At 44.6% G+C, this 22,541-nt stretch overlaps 1 protein-coding gene across 2 annotated transcripts in view; it reads right to left on the reverse strand.

Moving 5' to 3' along the window:
- Positions 1-592: 592 nt before the first annotated feature.
- SHROOM3 (shroom family member 3) overlaps positions 593-22,541 on the reverse strand; it is a 565,109-nt gene continuing 543,160 nt past the window's right edge. Inside the window, exons 10-12 of one of the 2 annotated variants that reach the window (XM_082260159.1) lie at positions 18,981-19,122; positions 3,314-3,586; positions 593-1,536 (exon numbers count right to left, since the gene is read on the reverse strand). In XM_082260159.1, coding sequence (XP_082116285.1) covers positions 1,189-1,536; positions 3,314-3,586; positions 18,981-19,122 — 763 coding nt within the window. In that variant the 3' untranslated portion in view covers positions 593-1,188. Of the gene's footprint in view, positions 1,537-3,313; positions 3,587-18,980; positions 19,123-22,541 lie in introns of those variants that run through there. The other variant, XM_082260158.1, reaches the window with a different exon arrangement.

Below are 22,541 nucleotides of genomic sequence, written 5' to 3' on the forward strand. Positions count from 1 at the left end.
CCGGGCGAGCCGCGGAAGGTGGTGGGAGGGGGGGACATCCCCTTCCACTCCTTGGAATGACAGCCGAGCGGCTATTCAGCCGCATTGGTTGTCATTACAAGACTGCCGACCGTCGGCTATGGACACCGGTACCGGTGTGTTGCCTCTAGCTGCAGGCATCACTCCGGTACAAGCACTTTCCCTAAAATATCGGCAATATCGGTAGATAAAAAGTCGATTCCGATATATCGGGGAAAGTCCATATCGGCCCTCAATATATCGGTCGATCTCTACTTTAAACCTTTCATATATGGGGAAAGGTTTAAAGGTGGGGAACTACCCTGTCCTGCCTCATTTTGGCCTTTCAACATATTCTGTGGCTTTACTGATCAATAGCGAGCATAGGTAAGAAGTAGGGAGTAAGGACAAGCTCAACTACAGGAAAAGTTCAATTTGTACATAACTTCAGCTGTCTATATCTTAGGATCTATTGACATGCTTTTTGAAGACAACCTCTGCTTCTCCAGTGCTTCATCAAATTCTCTGATTGCAATTCCAAGGTTTGTGAAAGCAACATTTTGTTTTTTTTACCTTTTTTCTCATTGGCACAATCTTACAGACATTTTGACTTCATAAGCACAGAAAAATGTCAGCCAGATAATTCCCTACATTGTTCTTCTTCACATGGTACATCTGTCAATCCAAAAGGGGTGAGTATGTAAACTTAAAATGCAATAAAGTAAGTATCTTACTTACTGGGCACCACTGAATTAGTTAATTTTCATTACAACATGAAAAGGCAATCTCTACAGCAGAATAAAGGTTAGCCTATATACAAAACTTACATAACTGAATTACAAAAAAAGGAGTTTTATAAATAGAAAAGCAGAGTCAATAAGGCATAAATCCCCCATAGCTACAGGCTTGAAGTCTCACAGTGTGGACACAAGAATAATGTATTGTCTTCTTGCTCCATTACGTGTGGTTTGAATGGATTTTCCCTGTTCTCAGCAGCACCTAGTACTGTACGAGCGAGGCAGTGGAACACCACATTCAGTCGTCCCTTCACCACCAATGAAGTGACATCCAGATTTTTCCTTACTTGACACCTCTTTGATTTATAGCCATAATTACTGTGGTTGTAACACAATTGAATTTGAATGACTATCTAGTTAATGTATACATCTGACTGAGTTGCTGAGAAGAACATTAAAGTGAAGTGGTCAATGGTGGAAGCATCTTTACATTCCCCGAAGAAGACACACCTTCTTCTTTCAAAGGCACTTTTCGGTTGTCCATGAAATCTCTAGGTAAACTTTCTAAAAGGCAATCCAGTTGCTCCTGACCAAGTCTGATCTTATCGTCCACCTCTCTCTGTTCAATAAGAAGAGCTGACTTCATTTTCACAAAATGCTGGTAGTCCTGAAACTGGTCCCTGGTGAGGTAGTTTCCTAAAATATCCGTCACCAACTTTTCTCTGCGATCAAGGTTCTCCTTGAGTTCTCGGGCGTCTTCATGTTGACCACAGAGCTGCTTTTTCTTTTCATTCCAGGTGTTCTGCAACAATGTATCAAACACATGATTGGTCAACCAGTAATCAAATTAGTTAAACAGTACATAGTATACTTTTTAATATTATTTCTATTAAACAGGATTTCTATAGAGCCAACAGTTAGCACAGCGCTTTACAACATGAGGGCAGATACAGTACAATCACAAAACAAATCAATACAGGAGGAATCAGAAAGCCCTGCTCATTAGAGCTTACAATCTAAGAACAAAAGATCACCTACAGCAGGGGTCTTCAAATTACGGCCCTCCAGCTGTTGTGTAACTACACATCCCATGAGGCACTGTAAAACTCTGACATTAACAGACATGACTAGGCATGATGGGAATTGTAGTTCCCGAACAACTGTAGGGCCATAGTTTGAAGACCCCTGACCTACAGAATGTATGCTGTATGTATGGAGGACTTATTTACATGGGCACAGAGTCTTGTACAGCAAGAAAAGCTGTTTGTTTATCTTTTTGTAGTAGAATGTAGTTGCATGCAGGCAGCCTATATAAGTAAATAGATATGCATTGGCTCACCTTCACAGTCTAGTTTCATATATATGGGTGCACAGCCCCCGATGCAGAGTCTGTGCACCCAGGCCCGTGCACGCATCCCCACATGCCTGTCTGTACAGCCTATGCATATGCATGCAGCTGCTGTACATACTAGTAAAAAGATAAATAAATGGTACTTCCTGCTGTATAGGGCCCTGCGCCCCTGTTGTTGCCTTAGTAACTAAGAAATGAACTGAAGCTGTTAGAGCCTGTTCACACCAGATGCAAAAAGGCTGCACCACCAGCTATTTCCAGCACAGCTCCAACGCATGGACAAAGCAAAATGTCTTATTTTTTAACCACTTGAGCTCCAGAAGAATTTACCCCCTTGATGACCAGGCCATTTTTTTGCTATTTGCCACTGTGCTATTTTAACTGGTAATTGCACTGTCATGCAACGCTGTACCCAAACAAAATTTATATAATTTTTTTTAACACAAATAGAGTTTTCTTTTGGTGGTAATTGATCAACACAATTTTTTTTTTCTTTTGCGATATAAGCAAAAAAAGAATGAAAAGCTTGAAAATAAAAACCAATATATTTTACTTTCTACTTTAAAACATATCCAATAAAAAAAGTAAAAAAAAAAAATCACACTTCATACATTTTGGCCAAAATGTATTCTGCTACATGTCTTTGTTAAAAAAATAAAAATAAATAGGTGTATATTGATTGGTTTTCATGAAAGTTATAGTGCCCTGGTATATATAATGGATTTTTTTTTCCTATACTACTAATAGTGATGATCAGAGACTTATAATGGGAATGTAATAGTGCAGCAGGCAATCTGACACTTACTGACGCTGGGGGGAACTGGCTTACTGCCACTGACTTCACCGGTGACATTCTTACAGTGATCAGTGATAATACTATACACTGTCACTGTACTAATGACACTGGCTGGGATGGGTGTAACATCTAGGGCGATCAAGGGTTTTTAAATGTGTGCCTTACTATATGTAATGTGTGTATAGTATGATGCTTTTACTACTAGATCTCTCAATTTATCATACCTGCTTTTCTCTACCAAAATGTCAAGACAGAGTGTTACGTACAGAAAAAGTGTATACTCTAAGAGAGATGGATTCTGAAAGAAAAAGAAGATGAAGAAAAGCAGTATTTGATAAAAAAACAGTTGAGCTGTAGGAGAGATGAGAAGATAACTGAGATAGAATACAACAAAAATGTATAATGAAATTAAAATGAAAAAGATGAACGTACCCGTTCTTCAGCATTGGCATCTTCACCCAAGGTGCTTAGTACGTTTTCCACTTTGGCCAAGCGCCCTGATAGTGAGAGCAAGAGGCTCACCACCTTGTCCAAATCTCCAATGAACATCTTATACTTGTCAAACTCATTGGGTTTGCAGAGTTGCTCGATCAATGCCTCCACCTGCTCACCAAGACTGTTGTTGACCTTTATATCGCCTATAAGACTGTCCTTGGCACCCTTTAAGATCTCAAGTTTACGGATAAGATTGGCAATTAATTCCACCTGCAGATATGAGAACATATGTTTGATGAATTTCCAGTCACCGTATCCTAAGATATACAGTACATCCACTTATATTCCTAACACCTGTTTATGTAATATCTGGTTTTCTCTTGTATTAAACATGTTAACTAAAGCAATAAACAGAGGCAGTTTGAACATAGATAGCAATAAAATCATGACAGAGGTCCTAATCATTCCACATTCTATCCAAAACCAAAACATGTAGCTAAAGTATTTTTTACCCCAGCATTTGATATTCCTGATGTGCCTGCTGTACAGTGGCGGCTGGTTTGTTGGGGGCGCAGGGGCGCCACCCCCCCTATCCATGCGTCCGGCCCCCTAATCTACATGCAGGGGCGCCGGATGCATGGAGTTCAATGGGGCTTTTTTTTTTTTTCATCACCTGATTAGAGCCAGAAGCTCTAATAGGGCGATGCAAAGGGTGGACCCGGGGCGCAGAGCAGTGCGCCCCGAGCCCACCCATTGTGTGACAATAGCGAATTAAAAATATTGCATTGAAAAATATTGTCACACGGATCCTCCTCCTGGCCAATCAGGGAGCGCGTCCGATACGTGCTTCCTGATTGGCCGCAAGGCAAACCCCATGCTATTGGCCGAGGAGGAGACGGGAGCGGGAGGACTCGTGGAGACGCGCCGCCGGGGGACTGAAGAGAAGCCGACGGCGGGACTGCTCCAGGGCTCTAGGTAAGTGCACTGGTCTGGGGGGGGGGGGGGTCGGCACACTGCATTGAAGGGGGCACGCACGCACGCTGGTCTCTGCATTGAAAGGGAGCATGTACTCTGGTCACTACATTGAAGGGGGCATGTACGCTGGTCACTACATTGAAAGGGGCATGTATGCTGGTCACTACATTGAAAGGGGCATGTACACTGGTCACTACATTGAAAGGGGCATGTACACTGGTCACTACATTGAAAGGGGCGTGTACACTGGTCACTACATTGAAAGGGACATGTATGCTGGTCACTAAATTGAAAGGGGCATGTATGCTGGTCACTACATTGAAAGGGGCATGTACGCTGGTCACTACATTGAAAGGGGCATGTACGCTGGTCACTACATTGAAAGGGGGCATGTACGCTGGTCACTACATTGAAAGGGGGCATGTATGCTGGTCACTGCATTGAAGGGGGCATGTATGCTGGTCACTGCATTGAAAGGGGGCATGTACGCTGGTCACTGTTTTGAAGGGGGCACACTGGTCACTGTTTTGAAGGGGGGGCACACTGGTCACTGTGCATTGAAAGGGGGCACGCTGGTCACTGTGCATTGAAAGGGGGATCACTGTGCATTGAAAGGGGGCACGCTGGTCTCTCTGCATTGAAAGGGGGCACGCTGGTCTCTCTGCATTGAAAGGGGGCACACTATACCTTAATTACTGAAGGCCCCTTTCACACTTTTGCGACCTCAAAGTCACGCAATTTTTTACAGCATTTTTTGCCGCAAAGCAATGCCTATTACATTTTTCTGTTTGCACCCCCCCCCCAAAAATGTTGAGCACCAGCCGCCACTGCTGCTGCACCATGGACTTGCATGAAAACGTATCCTTTTTCCTTTGTGTGAAATACCTGGTGAATCCTGCCAGTTCATCTGTTTTCCTGTTAAAAACTGACCACACTAGACCACATCTTGGTAAGTTCCATAGCTGTACGGGGAACTCAGCCTGCTCTGCTCCAATGATCAGACTAATCCTGACAACCCCCCCCCCCCACCCCCCACCCCCCACAGGCAACCTTTTACTGGGAATATCAGCATTCTGTTGCTTCTCCTCCCCCAGCTCTTATGCAGCTGAAAACAGAGGTAATGGGATCAAAAAAAAGGGAAAAAAGATATTTATAATGTTTTTTTCATATCTATATACAAATGTTTGCCTTTCATTTCAATCTTAACCACTTAAGCCCCGGAAGATTTTACCCCCATTCCGACCAGGGGGTATTTTGTGATTCGGCACTGCGTGAATTTAATGGACAATTGCGCGGTCGTGCGACGCTGTACCTAAACGAATTTGGCGTCCTTTTTTTCCCACAAACAGAGCTTTCTTTTGGTGGTATTTGATCACCTGTGCGATTTTTTGATCACGCGCTATAAACAAAAAAAGAGCGTCAATTTTGCAAAAATAGCAATATTTTTCACATTTTTTTATATGAAATTCCCCCCAAAAAAAATGTAAAAATCAAAATTTTTTAAAATTTTCGGCCAATTTGTTTTATGCTACCTATGTTTGGTAAAAAAAATCGCAAAAAGCGTATTTTGATTGGTTTGCGCAAATGTTATCGCGTTTACTAACAAAGGGAAAGATTTTTGTCATTTTTGTTGTTTTTTTTTTAACGCGTAATGGCGGCGATCTGCGATTTTTTTTGCGGTACTGCGACATTGCGGCGGACAGATCGGACCCTTGACTGACATTTGTGACACTTTTGGGGTTACCAGTGACATTTCTACAGTAATCAGTGCTATATATATGCACTGTTACTGTAAAAATACACTGGTAGTGAAGGGGTTAACTTTATTTGGGAGGGAGGGGCTGTGTGTGTCCCTAGGGGCGTGCTTTCTACTGTGATTGGCTGTGGCTTGAGCTGTAAGGACACTGATCAACGGATCTACATACTAGATCCGTTTGATCAGTGTCTTTACAGCGAGGAGAATGACAGGTCGCTTGTTTACACAAGCTGCCTGACATTCTCCCTCTCCCCCGCCGATCGCCGAGTGGCCGGCGGACATCGGGTCCGCTGGTCACACGCGCGGGGGGGTCCGTGACCACGCGGGAGCGGGAGCGCGCCTCCGGGGGCGCGCGCTCGCTCCCTAGACCCTCACAAGCAAGCAACGTAGCCCTACGTTAGTTTGCCTGTGAGGGGCTGACCGCCGACGTAGATAGTCGTGCGGCGGTCGGCAAGTGGTTAAACTGAATGGGTTGTTTGAGGCTCCATTCTCACTGGTACAGACTCTGGAGTGCAACTTGGATATGACTTTGGCTTTGATCAATGATAATAGACAACTGGTGCACTGTATGACATTCAGGTACGACGTCCATGCAACTTTTGAGGGTTAACATTGAATTCTATGGCCCTCAAGTTGCATTAAAGTCGGACAATGGACTACTCTGAAATCACTGCAACTTTAAGTTGCACATCTATGAATGGCTGTCATTGGAAAACAGAGGGGGACAACTTGTCATGCGACTACTTTGATGTCCAAAGTTGCATGAAAAGTCCCACAAGTGTAAATGGAGGTGATCGTTTACAATCACTCTAAATACCCCACCACTTTTCTGCTTGTACATTGATCTGGAATTCCCTGTTGTTATCTGATATCCATATAGTGTCTTAGGAAGAGGTGCATTTTCACAGGTAATAGGCAGTTACAGCTCCACTAACTTTGATTATTTGTTCAGATTAGGGTAGGTCTGAGAACCAAGCACTTCATAACCAATAATTAAAAAGCTAAAATATTCTCAGATGACAATACACCAGAAAGCAGGTCCAGTCAAGCAAAATAGATTACCATAATTAGCAAACTCTGTTAAAAATAAAACCTTCCTTTGAACGAAGATAGAAAGACTTAGTTGTGTTACCACTATGATATGGTAGAATAAAAATAACAAGTGAATCCCACAAATTACAATGTAAACATGATTTAATATGATGATGTAATCTCTCATCAAGACTTGTTTACAGAGCTGTAACTTTAAAGTGCATCAGGCAGTTTTGGACAGGCATATTGGTTAGCACGGCAGCCTTGCAGTCCTGTTTTGAAATCACGCCAAGGACATTATGTACATAAAAAATATATTTTCGTTCTGTATTTGTTTGGGTATTTTCTTGGTGCTTTAGTGACCCACCACAACCCAAAAATATAATGGTAGGGTAATTACTTCTATCTGAAATAGCCCTTAGTGTACATGTGTGTGACTGTATGAAGACAGAATGATTACATCTTTTGTAAAGCTCTGTCTTGTGCATCATATGGTTAATAAATAAAAATGAATGTTAAAATTTGTTGTTGGGGGAAGCATGCAGCCTACTTTTTATGATTCCTCCACCTTGTTTCACAGTACTTACCTAAAAGGAGTAAACAATGGTTCTGGGTTAATTTAATTTAACCTTTTAAAAAAAAATTTCTATCCTGTATTTTTATTGTGTGTGTACAATCTTTGTTTTACAAATAAACATTTAAATGCATGGCAAAGGATTCCCAGAGCATTATATGTAAGCTAAATATTTGGAAAGAGCCCTCAACCACTAGGATGAGTAAATGCTGATGTGTCACTGAGCTGTTTAATGCAGTTGTAAAGACAGAAGGATTTTTACCTTACTGCAAAATGTGGAAAATGTGCTGTGAATACTTTCCGAATGCACTGTACACATATTGTATATACAGTATATTTTTTTAATTTTAAATCCATGTCTAAAGAGCGTCACATACTCTGCTTCTGATGTTCTCTGAAAAAAATATTTTTTTTGGGTGATTTTTCACATTAAAGCGGAGTTCCACCCTAAAATAAAACTTACCTCCATCTTCATGCCTGGGGTCACCTGAAAAACAAATGGATAATCGCAATTTTTTTTTTTTTTTTTTACTTACCTGGTTTAGAAGAAAATATACTCACCTAACTTCCTCTTCCTCCCCTCGGCGGCCATGGCAATTCGTCACTTCCTCGCTTTGCAATGATTCCTGGGAGCTGAATGTCATCGCTCCCAGGAATCAATGTGCCTGCACCGGCCCCGACGTCAGTTCCGGTGCAGGCGCCGTCATACCTTGCTAAACAGCTTCTGGGCATGCGCAGAAGCTGTGCAGGGATGACGCTGACGCACTGGAAGTGACGGCGGGGCCGGTGCAGTGCATCGTGGGACCGAAGAAGAAGGAAGAGGACGCAGAAGAGGATCGCGCTGGCTTCAAGCTGCCCACCCCTGAGATGGCAGCGCTGGACAATACTTTTTTCAAGGTAAGTATTTCTTCTTGCAGGTAAGTGCAACCCGGGACAGATCAGAGGCTAGCCATTGTGGAATGTACTAGCCCTGACTGTCCCGGGGGTATTTTTATTAAAAAAAAGTATTCCCAGGGTGGAACTCCGCTTTAAAAGGAATTATGTGAACTACGTGACATTAAAGGATAAGTTCACCTTTTTAAAAAAAATAAATGCACATCAGGTAAAAAAATGTACATTTATTTTTTACTAGGAGCCTGAAAAGCATTGCACTACTGATCATCAGAAGTGCAAGGCAGGGCTCCTGCAGACTGTCTGCCCGTACCTTATACAGACAGGCAGTTACACTCTGACAGGAAGCATCAATGAACTACTTAGAGCGCTCAACAGCACCCTAGTAGTTCATTGAGAACTAGAAGCTGACAGCTGCAATGGATGTTGGTACTTGTAGTTCATTAATTCACATAACTGAATGAATGACGCGGCCGTATTGGTGGAGCCCTGTATTTTTTTTTTTTTTTACAGTGAGTTCAGGGAGAAGATCCCTGGCTCACTGTCACTAGAGGTGGTGGGTTGGGGAGCAGCTGCAGCAGTGGGAACATGTAACATGTTCCCAAAGGTGAACTTATCCTTTAAAGCTTTGCACTTTTATTTAAATGACACAGCAGGTAAAAACCTCACCTCATCTGAATGAAATGCAGCACATGGAATTAACCAAAATAACTGCCTCCATATGCATTTAGGAGCTATTCTTATGGAATACATCTATGTACATACTTTAAATGGTTCACAAAAACTTTCTTTGCCGTGTATGAAAGCACTGTTTCACTGCCTCTTCCATGCCTCTAAATAATCTGGATTCTCCAATTTCTAAAATATATTGTATAAGTGTATTGGATTTGTGATGTTATAAAGTAGCTGGCTGCTCGTTGTCAGCAAGATCCGGAGCAGTGCTACTATGCTATGCCTTATTTACATGATGAAAAGGCTTCCCATCATAATTGTGAGGTCTGGAGCTTCAACGCCGAAGAAAATGTAAATCAATCTCTGCCCCTTCACGCTTACAGGGTCTCCATGATTATTCTGTCTGTCATATTCTTTCCATGCAATGGGCAGCGGATTTGACCTACAAACTTGTTTTCTTTTCATTAATCAGTATTGCTGTAATTCCAAAACACCAGCAGGCATAACGCTATTGTGCAGACACAAAAGTGGGCATTGATTGCCCAAGTGAGTCCTCCACTATCTACCCTCCATAATGACTGTGCTAATGTCCCTTCATGCCCTGCACAAGGAAGAATGCCAGTGTAATTATCAGCATGGCACTAATCACTTAGATCACTTTCTTCTGTTCCCAGGGACATGTGGCTCCTCTGGCTTTTGAATCAAATGGTAATGCGTGGGCAGAAGATTTCTTCCTTCCAATGTACAATTTGTCTGTATCTCCCTAAAATATAATGACCTCAGTTAAAATGTTGGCCTATTTCTTATCATTCATATTTTATTTTTTTTTTTAAATCATAAACAATGCATGGTAGTCAGGGCTGGCCCTACCATGGGTCTTGCTGGGTCCATTGGACCCAGGTGGCACTGTGAGCAGGGGCTCACCACCACGGCTCAGTGGCTGCACCCCCACCTCTATGTCCTGGAAATGCACTGTAAGAAGAATCGCTAAATTTCTGGCATGTGTTAGCTCAGTGTTGCGGCCGCTGGCCAGGCATAGCAATACACAAAATACCACCGTCTCTGCCTCAGTGCCTCCAGCATACTAGTCACCTCCTGCTCCTGTGTACATTGTATAACTGGGGAGCGGCCTAGTGGGACGAGGCATTGGTTGTGGAGCAGGGTGGAGTGGGCACGGCTTGTAGAGCATGAGTTAGGGAACGGAGTGGAACAGGTTTCCCGGGAAGGCACAGCATAGCACAAGTACAGGGTTGGCCCCCGGCATAGGCAGTTTATGCTGGCCCCGGCCCTGCTCATATGGAGCTTTACCCAGCTCAGGTTAGGTATAGCGCACAAGGTCGGCCAGCACAAGCTGCTGCCTCTCTACAGTGACTTTTAGCTGCTCTCCCTGAATTCTGGCCCTACACCTCCTCTCTCTTAGCGCCCGCTCTCTCTCTCCAAACACCTGACCCACCTCCACCACCCATTTCTCTCCCTGCAGCGCCCGCAATGAATGCAATTCCCTCCCACCTAGGGGGTAACAGAGCTTGGGAAGACACCATTCCAGCCTGGAGACACTCGCCGTTGAACTGGAGGCATGTGTGACATGATGGGGAGGAGCCAGTAGGCACAGGAGCAGGAATGGTATGGGGGGATCTCACAGCCACAGTGAAAGGTAGGGCAAAGTGCTTAGATAGTTTCGATTATACAGCCCGGTGACTGTACATTATGGATCCCACAGGAAAGATGAAAACATGAGGACATAATGGGGACAGAAAAGGGGACATGGACAAATGGGGGTAGTCAGAGAAGAGTACATGGGGACAGAGCAAAGGAGATGGGGAGAAAACAGAAGACATGGTGATTGGTGAGATGTGGACAGAACAAGGAAGATGGGAACAGGGCAGGGAGATGGAGAAATTAGAGCAGGAAACATAGGGACAATCTAGGTTGCTAAACCCAGATGAATAGTTTGTAAAAAAAAAAAGGACGCTTTTTCCCTGTCCATGAGGCTAAGTTCACATATATGCGGTGCGGGAATCAAAGCGGATCCTGTGCATTTCCCTCACCAAATAGAAATCACATGGCATTCATGCAAACTGCATGGGGTGTAAATTTTAAGTTAATGACACCCCAAATCTATCTGCAAAGTGCAGTGCGATCACATGTCGTGTCCCACACCCCAGATATGTTAACTCAACCTGTAGACAGGAGATGAGCGCTCGTAAAGTTTCCAGCTTTGTCCCAGCTCTGCACATTTATAGTTCCAGAGCTGGCCAATTGTCAGACAGCTGAGTGCGGTCTGACTCAGGTAGCAAGACAGGTATGGGAGGGTGCATGTGACATCAGTTGCTTGGCGCCTGTTTACAGTAGTTTAAAGAAGGAGGCAGGAGGAGGAGGAAGGACCAACAGCCTGCCTGAGCCAGAGCAAGCTGGCACTGCCCCACAGGCTGCATGCGTGGAATCAGTGCCGGGACAAGACCATCCAGCGCCCAGGGCAAAGATGCCAAACTGCGCCCCTCCCTTCCCTTAGGGTTGGGGGTCAAGGGGCCCACACCCCTGTAATAAACCATTGCACCCAGGGCAGCCTCCCTCCTGCCCACCCCTTGTCCCAGCCCTGCGTTAAATGGACAATGATTTAAGAGGAAAGTGCAACTAGGAACCCTAAGGTAAAGGGGAGAGTGAGGAGGACACTTATTTAAGGGGGAACTCTGCTAACTCTTGTGTAAAGAGGAACTCTGATGTAAGGGGGTTCTGTCACCAGAGCCCTCTTACATCAGAGTTGCCAGTGCTCCCCCCTAAATTAGGTTGTCCAGGACCCCCTTTTATCAGAGTTTACATACACAGTTTGAAGGGGAACTCTGCAGATTCTGTTGAAAGGGCTCATTCAAGCAGGTATTGAGTCTCGTTCTCCACACAGAGCTGCTGTCTGCTGTGTGTCCATCTTGGAGCTGCATGCAGGCAGCCCATAAAAGTGGATGTGAATGCAGTAGCTGCTTTAGATCCATATATCCACTTCTGCCCACATGACAAATTTTGACATGCAATTTTGTCCATGCAGCCACTGTGTCTGCATCCACTTCTATATACTGCCTGCATGCAGCTCCAAGGTGGATGTATACACAACAGACAGCAGCTCAATATGGAGGATTGGTTTGAATGAGCCTTAAGGGGAAATTCTGGGACTTTGATGTGATTCCTGGTCCCTGCACTCTATACATTATGTTGTACATTACATAGATCTGGGACACAAGGTGTGCATTGTCTCAACAGTAACTGGTTTTAATGAAGTTCTTCCTCATGGTCGGCTGTGACCGACAAAATGATATTCTTTTTGTTTGCATAAAAGCATATGTAATGGAAACGTTTAAAAATATTTATTTATGTCTGTGAGGCTGTTAGTTGCGGTACAGTTATTAGGAGTATTTTGTGGTACAATGACTGTGTTATATGCATTCAGTATAAAAAGCGACTAGGAAGAATCTGTTCATACATACTGCCTACACATTGTGGAGGGGAGGCGGGTGGCGGGAGGATGGTGCTGAGGTGAGAGGGAGGTGGCGGAAGGATGGTGGCGCACCAAAATGCACCTTCACCAAGTCCCTCATCAAGTGCTGAGCATTAGCTAAAAAGAACTGCCCCCTCCATCCCACCCAAACTAATGCGGTAGTTTTGCAAGAATTGGGATACAAGTTAAGCTGTTGCCCAGGGCAACAGCACAAGGTCCAAGGCTAGGTCCACATCTTCATGGTTCTGCATGCTGCGTTTGCAGGGGCATAGCAGCCCATTCATGTGAATGGGCTTCTTTATCTGCATTTCACGCAGAAAAAAGGTCCACTTAAGCTTTTTTAAGGCGCAACCGCATAGAAACCACATGTGCTTTGTCACCATCCTTTCAATGCCTGGGAAACTGCATCACTTTGTTCAGTGTGTGGGAGTGCCATTAAGAGTTAATGGCACCAGCATGTGTTTTCTTAAAGCAGCGCATTTTTTGGGGAAGTTGCATGTGGATTTTGGAACAGGTGCAATTTACACACACTCCCACACCCACACAGATGTGAACCTAGCCAAATTTTTCGTTTTTATTATCATGATATAAAATAATGGATGGGCTTTTGGTGGGCGTGTTTTTTTTGGGGGGGGGGGGGTAGCACAATGTCTTGGGCCAGCCCTGATGGTAGTGATATAATACATAACCTACCTCCTCCTACCCAGTGGACTGGCTAGCCTTATGGGCCATACACACTATACAATTGTCTTTAGATTTTTTCCTTTAGATTTCTCAAAACCTTATAATATGAGGTCAAATCTAAACACTTTCAGTTTGTATGCAATCAGGCAGACCCTTGCACTGCATAGTTGAAGGTAAATCTAAAGGAAATCTAACAACAAAAGTTGTATAGTGTGTATCCAGCTTTAGTATAACATCATCACCAAGGCCAGGAATGAAAAGACTAAAAGAAAGAAGTTCCTGGCTCAAAGTCTGTAAAATAAGCACCTCTGATAAACTGTCAAAAATACTCTAGCGCTCAATCTGAAAAACTCTTAAATTCTATTTTTTTTTGTAATGCTGCTTCAGGTGGAGCCCTCGACAGATTGGGAAATCCGCTCTCTACTGCATAAAACGCACAGAGGAGGGCACAAACTCCACATGCATTACTGTCAAACATATTTATTAACTCCACAAAGACGAATGGATACTCACAAAGGTATAAAAAGGCAGGCATAAAATAGGATTGCTGTGTATCCTATCCTTGGACCCTACAGTTGGAAGACTGACATGTTTCGGGGGACTGACCCCCTTCCTCATAGCTAAACCAATCTCATGCCAAGTCACTAAATGGTCACGGACAGGACACATGTGCTAAAGCAATTGTGTTTTATGCCTGCCGTTTTTATAACTTTTTAAGTATCCATTTGTTTTTGTGCATTTAATACATTTGTTTGACGGTAATGCACGAGGAGTTTACACCCTCCTGTGTGTGTGTCATCCCTCCCAGTTGGGTTCTGGGTTAACCAACCAATAATGGATGAGCTGTAAGTACACAGTACACCAACAAAATATGCAAAACATGCAGGAAGGGCAATAATGAGAATGGCAGTTGTTTATTAAACATCAGAATGTGTTATTATTATAGCTTATCAACATAATGATTGAGTGTCTGTGTACCGCAGTTCTACCACCCTAGGCCATTGGCAATGTTAGCTATGCAGTAATCCATGATGCACTCTACATTTTATTTTCATATAACTTGTGCTCTGTTTGTAAAAATTAAAAGGAAACATTAGCAATGGTTGTCAATAGTGAGCAATCAAGTTGTATCTTTTTCTTGTTCAATATATTTATTACATTTTTGCACTGGTTTTATTTTTTATTCTTTAAAAAATTGAAGATGAGCGACAATTTCACTTGTGTTTCTGTTTCCTTTTAAGAAATTTTTACAAGTCAGTGGCAACGCTTATAAACTCTGTAATATATGTTGATGACTATTTGCAGCATGAGCCATTTTAAAGAAAAAGTTGCAGTAAGTGCTGTGAACAGAAGGTAGATATGTGCAGTGTTATGTGCAGACCCTTGAGAGGATGCTCGTAGGTAGGAGAAGGCAGGGTGCTTCTAGGGGAGGAAGTCATAACATGTTGGCTTAGGTAGGCCATACACGGAGCAAATTTTCTTTCCTGCAACCAGACAACAGAATGTGTTGGCAACGGAATCCCTCCCACTGAGCCATTGTATTCAAGTGGCAGGGGAATCCGTCCCTGCTGGGAGAAGACAGTGATTTTTGCTAGCGGCTATACCAGTCACTAATGATAATCATGTGTGGTTGTACCCAAGTTGATCAATGACCTTGGGTACATTCAGCCTTCCCATACATGATTGGAATCTCGGCTGGTTCCTGCTGAGCCTTACATTTCCTACCCACATGCTAGGGAGACATAAACAGATCAAGATCTGGTCTTTAGTCACAAGGTGGGGATAAATTGTTCTCAAAAAAGAAAACACTACTAAAATTATGTTTAATGAGGAGCTTCTGTTGTAAACAGACAATCCTTGGCTCCTATACAACATATTTTTAGGAAAGTAAATTGGTGAACAGGCTCAGCTTCACATCCCCAAATTATCTGTGGCATGATTTGGAAATGGCTAATTCTATTAAGCACATTCACACATGCTTTGCTTTGGTATAAAATTTCTATAAAGCGCTAGTAAACTGCTGAAACCGACCCCCCCCACAAAAAAAAAACCCTGCAAGACCATAGCATAATGTGCTAGTGTGCATCGTATATATACTAGCTCATTATGAAATACTTACCTTAGAACAAAAGCGCCCGGTCTCAGCTGAGGAGGCTGACAGAAGCCGGCCAAACAGCCGGACTGGCATGCTTTGCCTTAGGCGATCGGAAGTGGAAGGTCTCCTTCCCAAAGTCTTTAGGGACACATGACAGGTCCTAGAAGACTTTGGGACCAGTCACAGAGTGCAGTTCTCTGTGCACAAAATCCACATAATTATGTGCAAGCTGCAAGCTGTCACAGTTGGGTGCCCATAGCAGAGATGCTGAGGGAGGATACAAGGAGATAACGGCTGGGGTGACTACACCGCTGGATCATGGGACAGGTGAATGGCTGTTTATTAAAAGGCAGCAGCTACACTTTTTGCAGCTGCTGACTTTTAGTAAGCAAAAAATGTCTGGAACCCCACTTTAACCTCCCTGGCGGTATTCCCGAGTGTGGCTCGGGGTGGGATTTCACTGCCATAAGCGGTAACCCCGAGCCACACTCGGGGTACCGCCAGGGAGCATCACTGGATCCTGGAAGAGGCTAGTTACCTTGTCACCGGGATCCAGCGATGTGTCCCTTCGGCATATGGCGGCTGGATCTTCCGCCCGATGCTTGTGAGCCCCGGCTTCTGTCTCCTGCGACGTGACGCTCGCAGGGGGTTGGAACCGGCGGCAAATTTGAAAAGTAAAAAACACAAACACACTGATTTCATTGCAAAATAAAATAAAATGATATTAGTTTGCCCCCCAGTGCCCTTTCCTGCAGTTTTACTGTACTTTATATATATTTATATATAGATATATATATAGATATACACATATATCAATATATATATATATCAATATATATCTATATATCAATATATATATATATATATATATATATATACATATATTATAATTTTTGATTTTGTGTTTCAAACTTTATCATACCCAAGATGTTATAAAGAAGAACGCACAGTAAAAAAAAATCATATGTAAATCGTTGGTTTGGGCTGCTCGTCCTTAAGAATTACTAGCAAAATAATTGTACCGCTTTCAGCACCTCAAATTGGAAAGAATCATACCGACAGGGAGGTTAAGGAGATCTTCAACAGAGCCTTTAGGCACTATTTATGATCTCTCCTGAAACTCTTTCCCCAGAGCTTAGTTCCTCTTTAACACCACTAGCATCAATGCACAAGAGAAAAATGAATAGGCACATAGGCAGTGGTGGGATTCAGCCGGTTCGCACCGGTTCCATAGAACCAGTTGCTAACTTTCTGCAAGTTCGCAGAACCGGCTGAATCCCTCTGCGCGTCTGAGGAAGCGCAGGACAATTGAATGTCCCGCGCTCGGACAGACGTGGCGGCCGGGGGGGTGGAGCAGTGCGCTCCTCCCCGCCCATTCTGTGACAATAGCGAATGAGAATTAGCTATTGTCACATGATCCTCCTCCTGGCCAATCAGGGAGCGGGTCCTCCCGCTTCCTGATTGGCCGAAAGGCAAACACCGTGCCATTGGACGAGGAGGAGGCGCCGCGGGAGGACTCGGAGACGCGGGGAGCCGACTGCGAGACCGTCCATGAGGTAAGTGCATGGGTCTCGCGGGGGGGGGATCGCTGGCACTCTGCAATTGGGGGCAATACTCTGGCTGGCACTCTGCAATTGGGGGCAATACTCTGGCTGCCACTCTGCAATTGGGGGCAATGTTGTGGCTGGCACTCTGCAATTGGGGGCAATGTTGTGGCTGGCACTCTGCAATTGGGGGCAATACTCTGGCTGGCACTCTGCAATTGGGGGCAATGTTGTGGCTGGCGCTCTGCAATTGGGGGCAATGTTGTGGCTGGCACTCTGCAATTGGGGGCAATGTTGTGGCTGGCACTCTGCAATTGGGGGCAATACTCTGGCTGGCACTCTGCAATTGGGGGCAATGTTGTGGCTGGCACTCTGCAATTTGGGGCAATGCTGTGGCTGGCGCTCTGCAATTGGGGGCAATGCTGTGGCTGGCGCTCTGCAATTGGGGGCAATACTCTGGCTGGCGCTCTGCAATTTGGGGCAATGCTGGGGCTGGCACTCTGCAATTGGGGGCAATGCTGTGGCTGGCGCTCTGCAATTGGGGGCAATACTCTGGCTGGCACTCTGCAATCATTAGGGGCAATGCTGTGGCTGGCACTCTGCAATCATTAGGGGCAATGCTGTGGCTGGCACTCTGCAATCATTGGGGGCAATGCTGTGGCTGGCACTCTGCAATCATTGGGGGCAATGCTGTGGCTGGCACTCTGCAATCATTGGGGGCAATGCTGTGGCTGGCACTCTGCAATCATTGGGGGCAATGCTGTGGCTGGCACTCTGCAATCATTGGGGGCAATGCTGTGGTCACTGTGCATTGAAAGGGGGGCACGCTGGTCTCTCTGCATTGAAAGGGGGGCACGCTGGTCACTGTGCATTGAAAGGGGGGCACGCAGCGCTGGTCACTGTGCATTAAAAGGGGGCATGCTGGTCACTGGTCATTGAAAGGGGGCACGCTGGTCTCTCTGCATTGAAAGGGGGGCACGCTGGTCACTGTGCATTAAAGGGGGCATGTACACTGGTCACTGCATTGAAAGGGGGCACGCTGGTCTCTCTGCATTGAAAGGGGGCACTCTGGTCACTGTGCATTGAAGGGGGCATGTACACTGGTCACTGTGCATTGAAAGGGGGCATGTACACTGGTCACTGCATTGAAAGGGGGCACGCTGGTCTCTCTGCATTGAAAGGGGGCACTCTGGTCACTGTGCATTCAAGGGGGCATGTACACTGGTCACTGTGCATTAAAAGGGGGCACACTGGTCACTGTGCATTGAAAGGGGGGCACGCTGGTCTCTCTGCATTGAAAGGGGGGCACGCTGGTCACTGTGCATTGAAAGGGGGGCACGCAGCGCTGGTCACTGTGCATTAAAAGGGGGCATGCTGGTCACTGGTCATTGAAAGGGGGCACGCTGGTCTCTCTGCATTGAAAGGGGGGCACGCTGGTCACTGTGCATTAAAGGGGGCATGTACACTGGTCACTGCATTGAAAGGGGGCACGCTGGTCTCTCTGCATTGAAAGGGGGCACTCTGGTCACTGTGCATTGAAGGGGGCATGTACACTGGTCACTGTGCATTGAAAGGGGGCATGTACACTGGTCACTGCATTGAAAGGGGGCACGCTGGTCTCTCTGCATTGAAAGGGGGCACTCTGGTCACTGTGCATTCAAGGGGGCATGTACACTGGTCACTGTGCATTAAAAGGGGGCACACTGGTCACTGTGCATTGAAAGGGGGGCACGCTGGTCTCTCTGCATTGAAAGGGGGAACGCTGGTCACTGTGCATTGAAAGGGGGCACGCTGGTCATTCTGCTGGGAAAGTCGGAACTGGTTACTAAAATTTTTGAATCCCACCACTGCACATAGGTGGGCCCCACATAATTATTATGAGCCTATGCTACAGGCAGGTAGGAAAACAAAAGCTACTTAATGAATACTAGGTACAAAAAAAAAAACAGTTTACCTTCTTTCCATTTACTTCATCTTTTCCCTCTGATTTTGTGTGTATATCTGTGATTTTTCTCAGGAGTTCAGCCTTAGAAGCAGACATGGAGTAATGGATGGAGGAGCTCAATACATTCTCTGTAGAGTTTTTCTTCTCACTCCTGTAACATTGCCAAACAAAAACATTCATTAATTCAATATATGAGCCAATAAATACTTGTTTCAGAAAAAGTATAGCTCCTTGCACAGTCTAATCCATGCAGGCATTGCACAGAGCAGTGATGATAGGCCAAGAACAGTAACCTATAGCAACCAGACCAAAATTGTCTCTTGTAAAAGAGTTCGTCCACTCCACACTTTATAATTCCTGTATGCTATATACACTATATTGTCAAAAGTATTGGGACACCTGCCTTTACACGCACATGAACTTTAATGGCATCCCAGTCTTAGTCCGTAGGGTTTAATATTGAGTTGGCCCACCCTTTGAAGCTAAAACAACTTCAACTCTTCTGGGAAGGTTTTCCACAAGGATTAGGAGTGTGTCTATGGGAATGTTTGTCTATTCTTTCTGAAGCACATTTTTGAGGTCAGGCACTGATGTGGACGAAAAAGCCTGGCTCGCAGTCTCCACTCTAATTCATCCCAAAGGTGTTCTATTGGGTTGAGGTCATGTTCCTCCACCCCAAACTCGCCCATCCACGTCTTTATGGACCTTGCATTAAAGTTCATGTGGGTGTAAAGGCAGGGGTCCCAATACTTTTGACAATATAGTGTATCTATATCCTACCATAGAGAAAAATACAGGAAGTTATAAATTGAAATAATTTCAAGTTTTTAACTAGAAAAGGATTTGAAGAATGATTTGAACACAGCTTAATTATTGTATATTGTATAATAATAATATCCCGAGGATTAAAAATATTGCTAATTGAGCTGCAGTATAAAAAGCGCACTTTCATCTACCACAAGGTGGCGCCATTAGCATTACATTCACATCTATTTCTCCAGGCATTTACTTATTGGTGTCATACAATGTTTTCGGAACGTAAATGATTACAGTAATAATTGACAGATGTAAAAATCATAGCAGAACTAAACAGTAATGTTGAATAATAATCCTCCAATGATAACAAGCCATTAACAAATATACAGACATCAACAAATACACAGTAGAGATTACATAGCCCTTTTAATAAATGCACAAATAGGGTAATCACACATGGCCTACCCAGGGAAAAAAGGTCAATGTAATGAGGCCTGGAATGATGTTCTAAAACAGCTTATGAAAATGCTATGGTGTCCTAAAGCGGGCCATAGACAGTGTGAAACTTGGCCGGTACAGCAGGAGCCGGCCAAGATTTGAACCATGTATGCATAGGCAGGCTGAATGTTCCCAGGTTGATCGTATCATTTTTTCAATCAATAAAGTTTTTTTTTTAAATACATTTTGTGTCCATTGTTGATAGGTGGTATAGAGAGCATTTCTAGGGGGTGATCTTTTGTCCCCCCCCCTTTTGCTCCAATTCATTACATTTATATAGCCGTATAGGAGAAAGATCTTTTGTTTTTCACTTTGGGTACAACCAGCCTGCTGTATTTACCATGCAATTATTTGCTAGTGACTGTTATAGCCGCTAGCAATAATCACTCCCCATACAACCCATACCCCCCCCCCCCCCACTGGGAGAAAACAATGGCTCTGAGGGGAGGAATTCCCCTGACAACACTGTCTGTGTCGATGGATGAGCCGAACAAATTTCTTCCCTGGAACCCGTGGTTGCAGGAAACAAATTTGCTCCATCTATGGCCAGCCTAAAGCCCCGCATGCACGGTCCGAATGTCAGGACACATAAGCCGGTTCAATAAAAACTGGCTGACATTTGGCTCGTGTGTATGTCAGCCAGTCCGGCTGTTTGGCCCGCTTCTGTCGGACAAGCATGCTGGAAAATCAGCAGCCGACCGGCTCCCGATCAGTGCTCTCAGCCTATGGTGGAGAGCGCTGACCGGAGTGTTCTGACGGGGGGCCATCCCCCTGTCAGAACACAACAGCTCAGCGGGGAGATTGCTTTATTAACGTCAGATTGTTAGTACAGCGGCTCTGCCTGGAGCGGTCAGTTTTTTTTTAGTTCAAGCCAAGGTTGAACCAAAAAAAACTATTAGTGTGTGCCAGGCTTAAGCGGTCAAGTGAAGCTCTGTTTTACAGCAGGTAGGTTTCTTTTTTACATTTATATTTTTATAATATAAATATGAAATAGCAACAACACAACCCTAAGGCTTGGTTCACATATACTGTATGTGGTTTCCCCTTGGCTGCATTTGCTTGTGCACAGCAGCCCATTCATTTTAAACAGAAAACCTGGCCACAGAAAAGCCACATAGTGCAGTTTCCAGCGCAATGGGGTGCCATTAAGATTAATTATACCCACAATCATCTTCTGAGCAAAAGCACATTTTTCTCTGCAGGTGGTTGTGGGTGCGGGTACAGGTGCGGTCCAGCAGCGGCAACCACCGGCACAAGTGTGAACCTAGCCTAACTCTTTCCATCTTGGCAAATCAAGTTAAGAATTACTGTAAGATAAGGCAGTTTTAAATAGAGATTTAGAGTTTATGTATACTGAATGCTTAGACAGATTTTAAAGTCACGTAAAGAGAAAGACTAAGAGTCCTTTCACACAGGCTTTCCGCCCGGAGGACTCTGTTTTTGCTCAGTGGGGATCGATCCGCCGATCCCCGCTGAGCAAGCGGATGACATGTCCGTCTCCGCTTACTTTGCAGAGACGGACCTGTCAGATCCCCGCTCTCCTCTATGGGAGATCGGATGAAACGGACCGCCTGTCCATTTTCATCCAATCCTATCCGATCTGATCCTCCAGATGGATGGAAAATAGGGTTTCCGTCCGTCTAGATTTCACCGCTGACATCCACTGCTCCATATGGGCGCATGGAGCATCTGATCAGGTCCGCCTTAAAAACTGACAGGCGGACCTGATCGTAAAGCCCATGTGAAAGGGGCCTAAAGGAATTGATCTTTCCATGACAGAACATTTCTTCAGACCTGACTATGATATTGAAGATCATGAAGCTAATGAGGCACTTTAAGACACAAACGGAATGAGAAGAATCAGAATGTACATACGTTGATTTAGTTAAACTGGAGAGTGCAAAAACTGGTGCAGCTCTGCATAGAAACCAATCAGCTTCCAGGTTTGTTTTGACAGTTAAACCCCTTACCATCGCTGCCTCCCGGTCTTTTAAGAACTTCAAGATGTTGGGAGGCAGAGGTGGGCATTTGGGTCATGTGACCGCTGTGAATGGCTGTCACAGCAGTCACATGTTCGGAAAACTCCCGATCGCAAATATGCATCAGGAGCTTTCCAGGGCCCGCCAGTGACTGTGCTGGGAGCGTGCGTTCTCAGCACAGTTTTGTGTTTACACATGGCCACATTTATGTAGACTCTTAAAGCCCACCTGCCAAGAGGCCACATATATGCGCGCGGCCGGCGGAAGGAGGTTAACTGAATATGTTGAAGTTAGATTCTTGAAGAAGGTAGCAAAGTGTTTTAAAAAACTTGCACCC

The sequence above is a fragment of the Pelophylax lessonae genome, assembly GCF_965119305.1.
Source record: "Pelophylax lessonae genome assembly, chromosome: 1".
Classification (NCBI taxonomy): domain Eukaryota; kingdom Metazoa; phylum Chordata; class Amphibia; order Anura; family Ranidae; genus Pelophylax; species Pelophylax lessonae.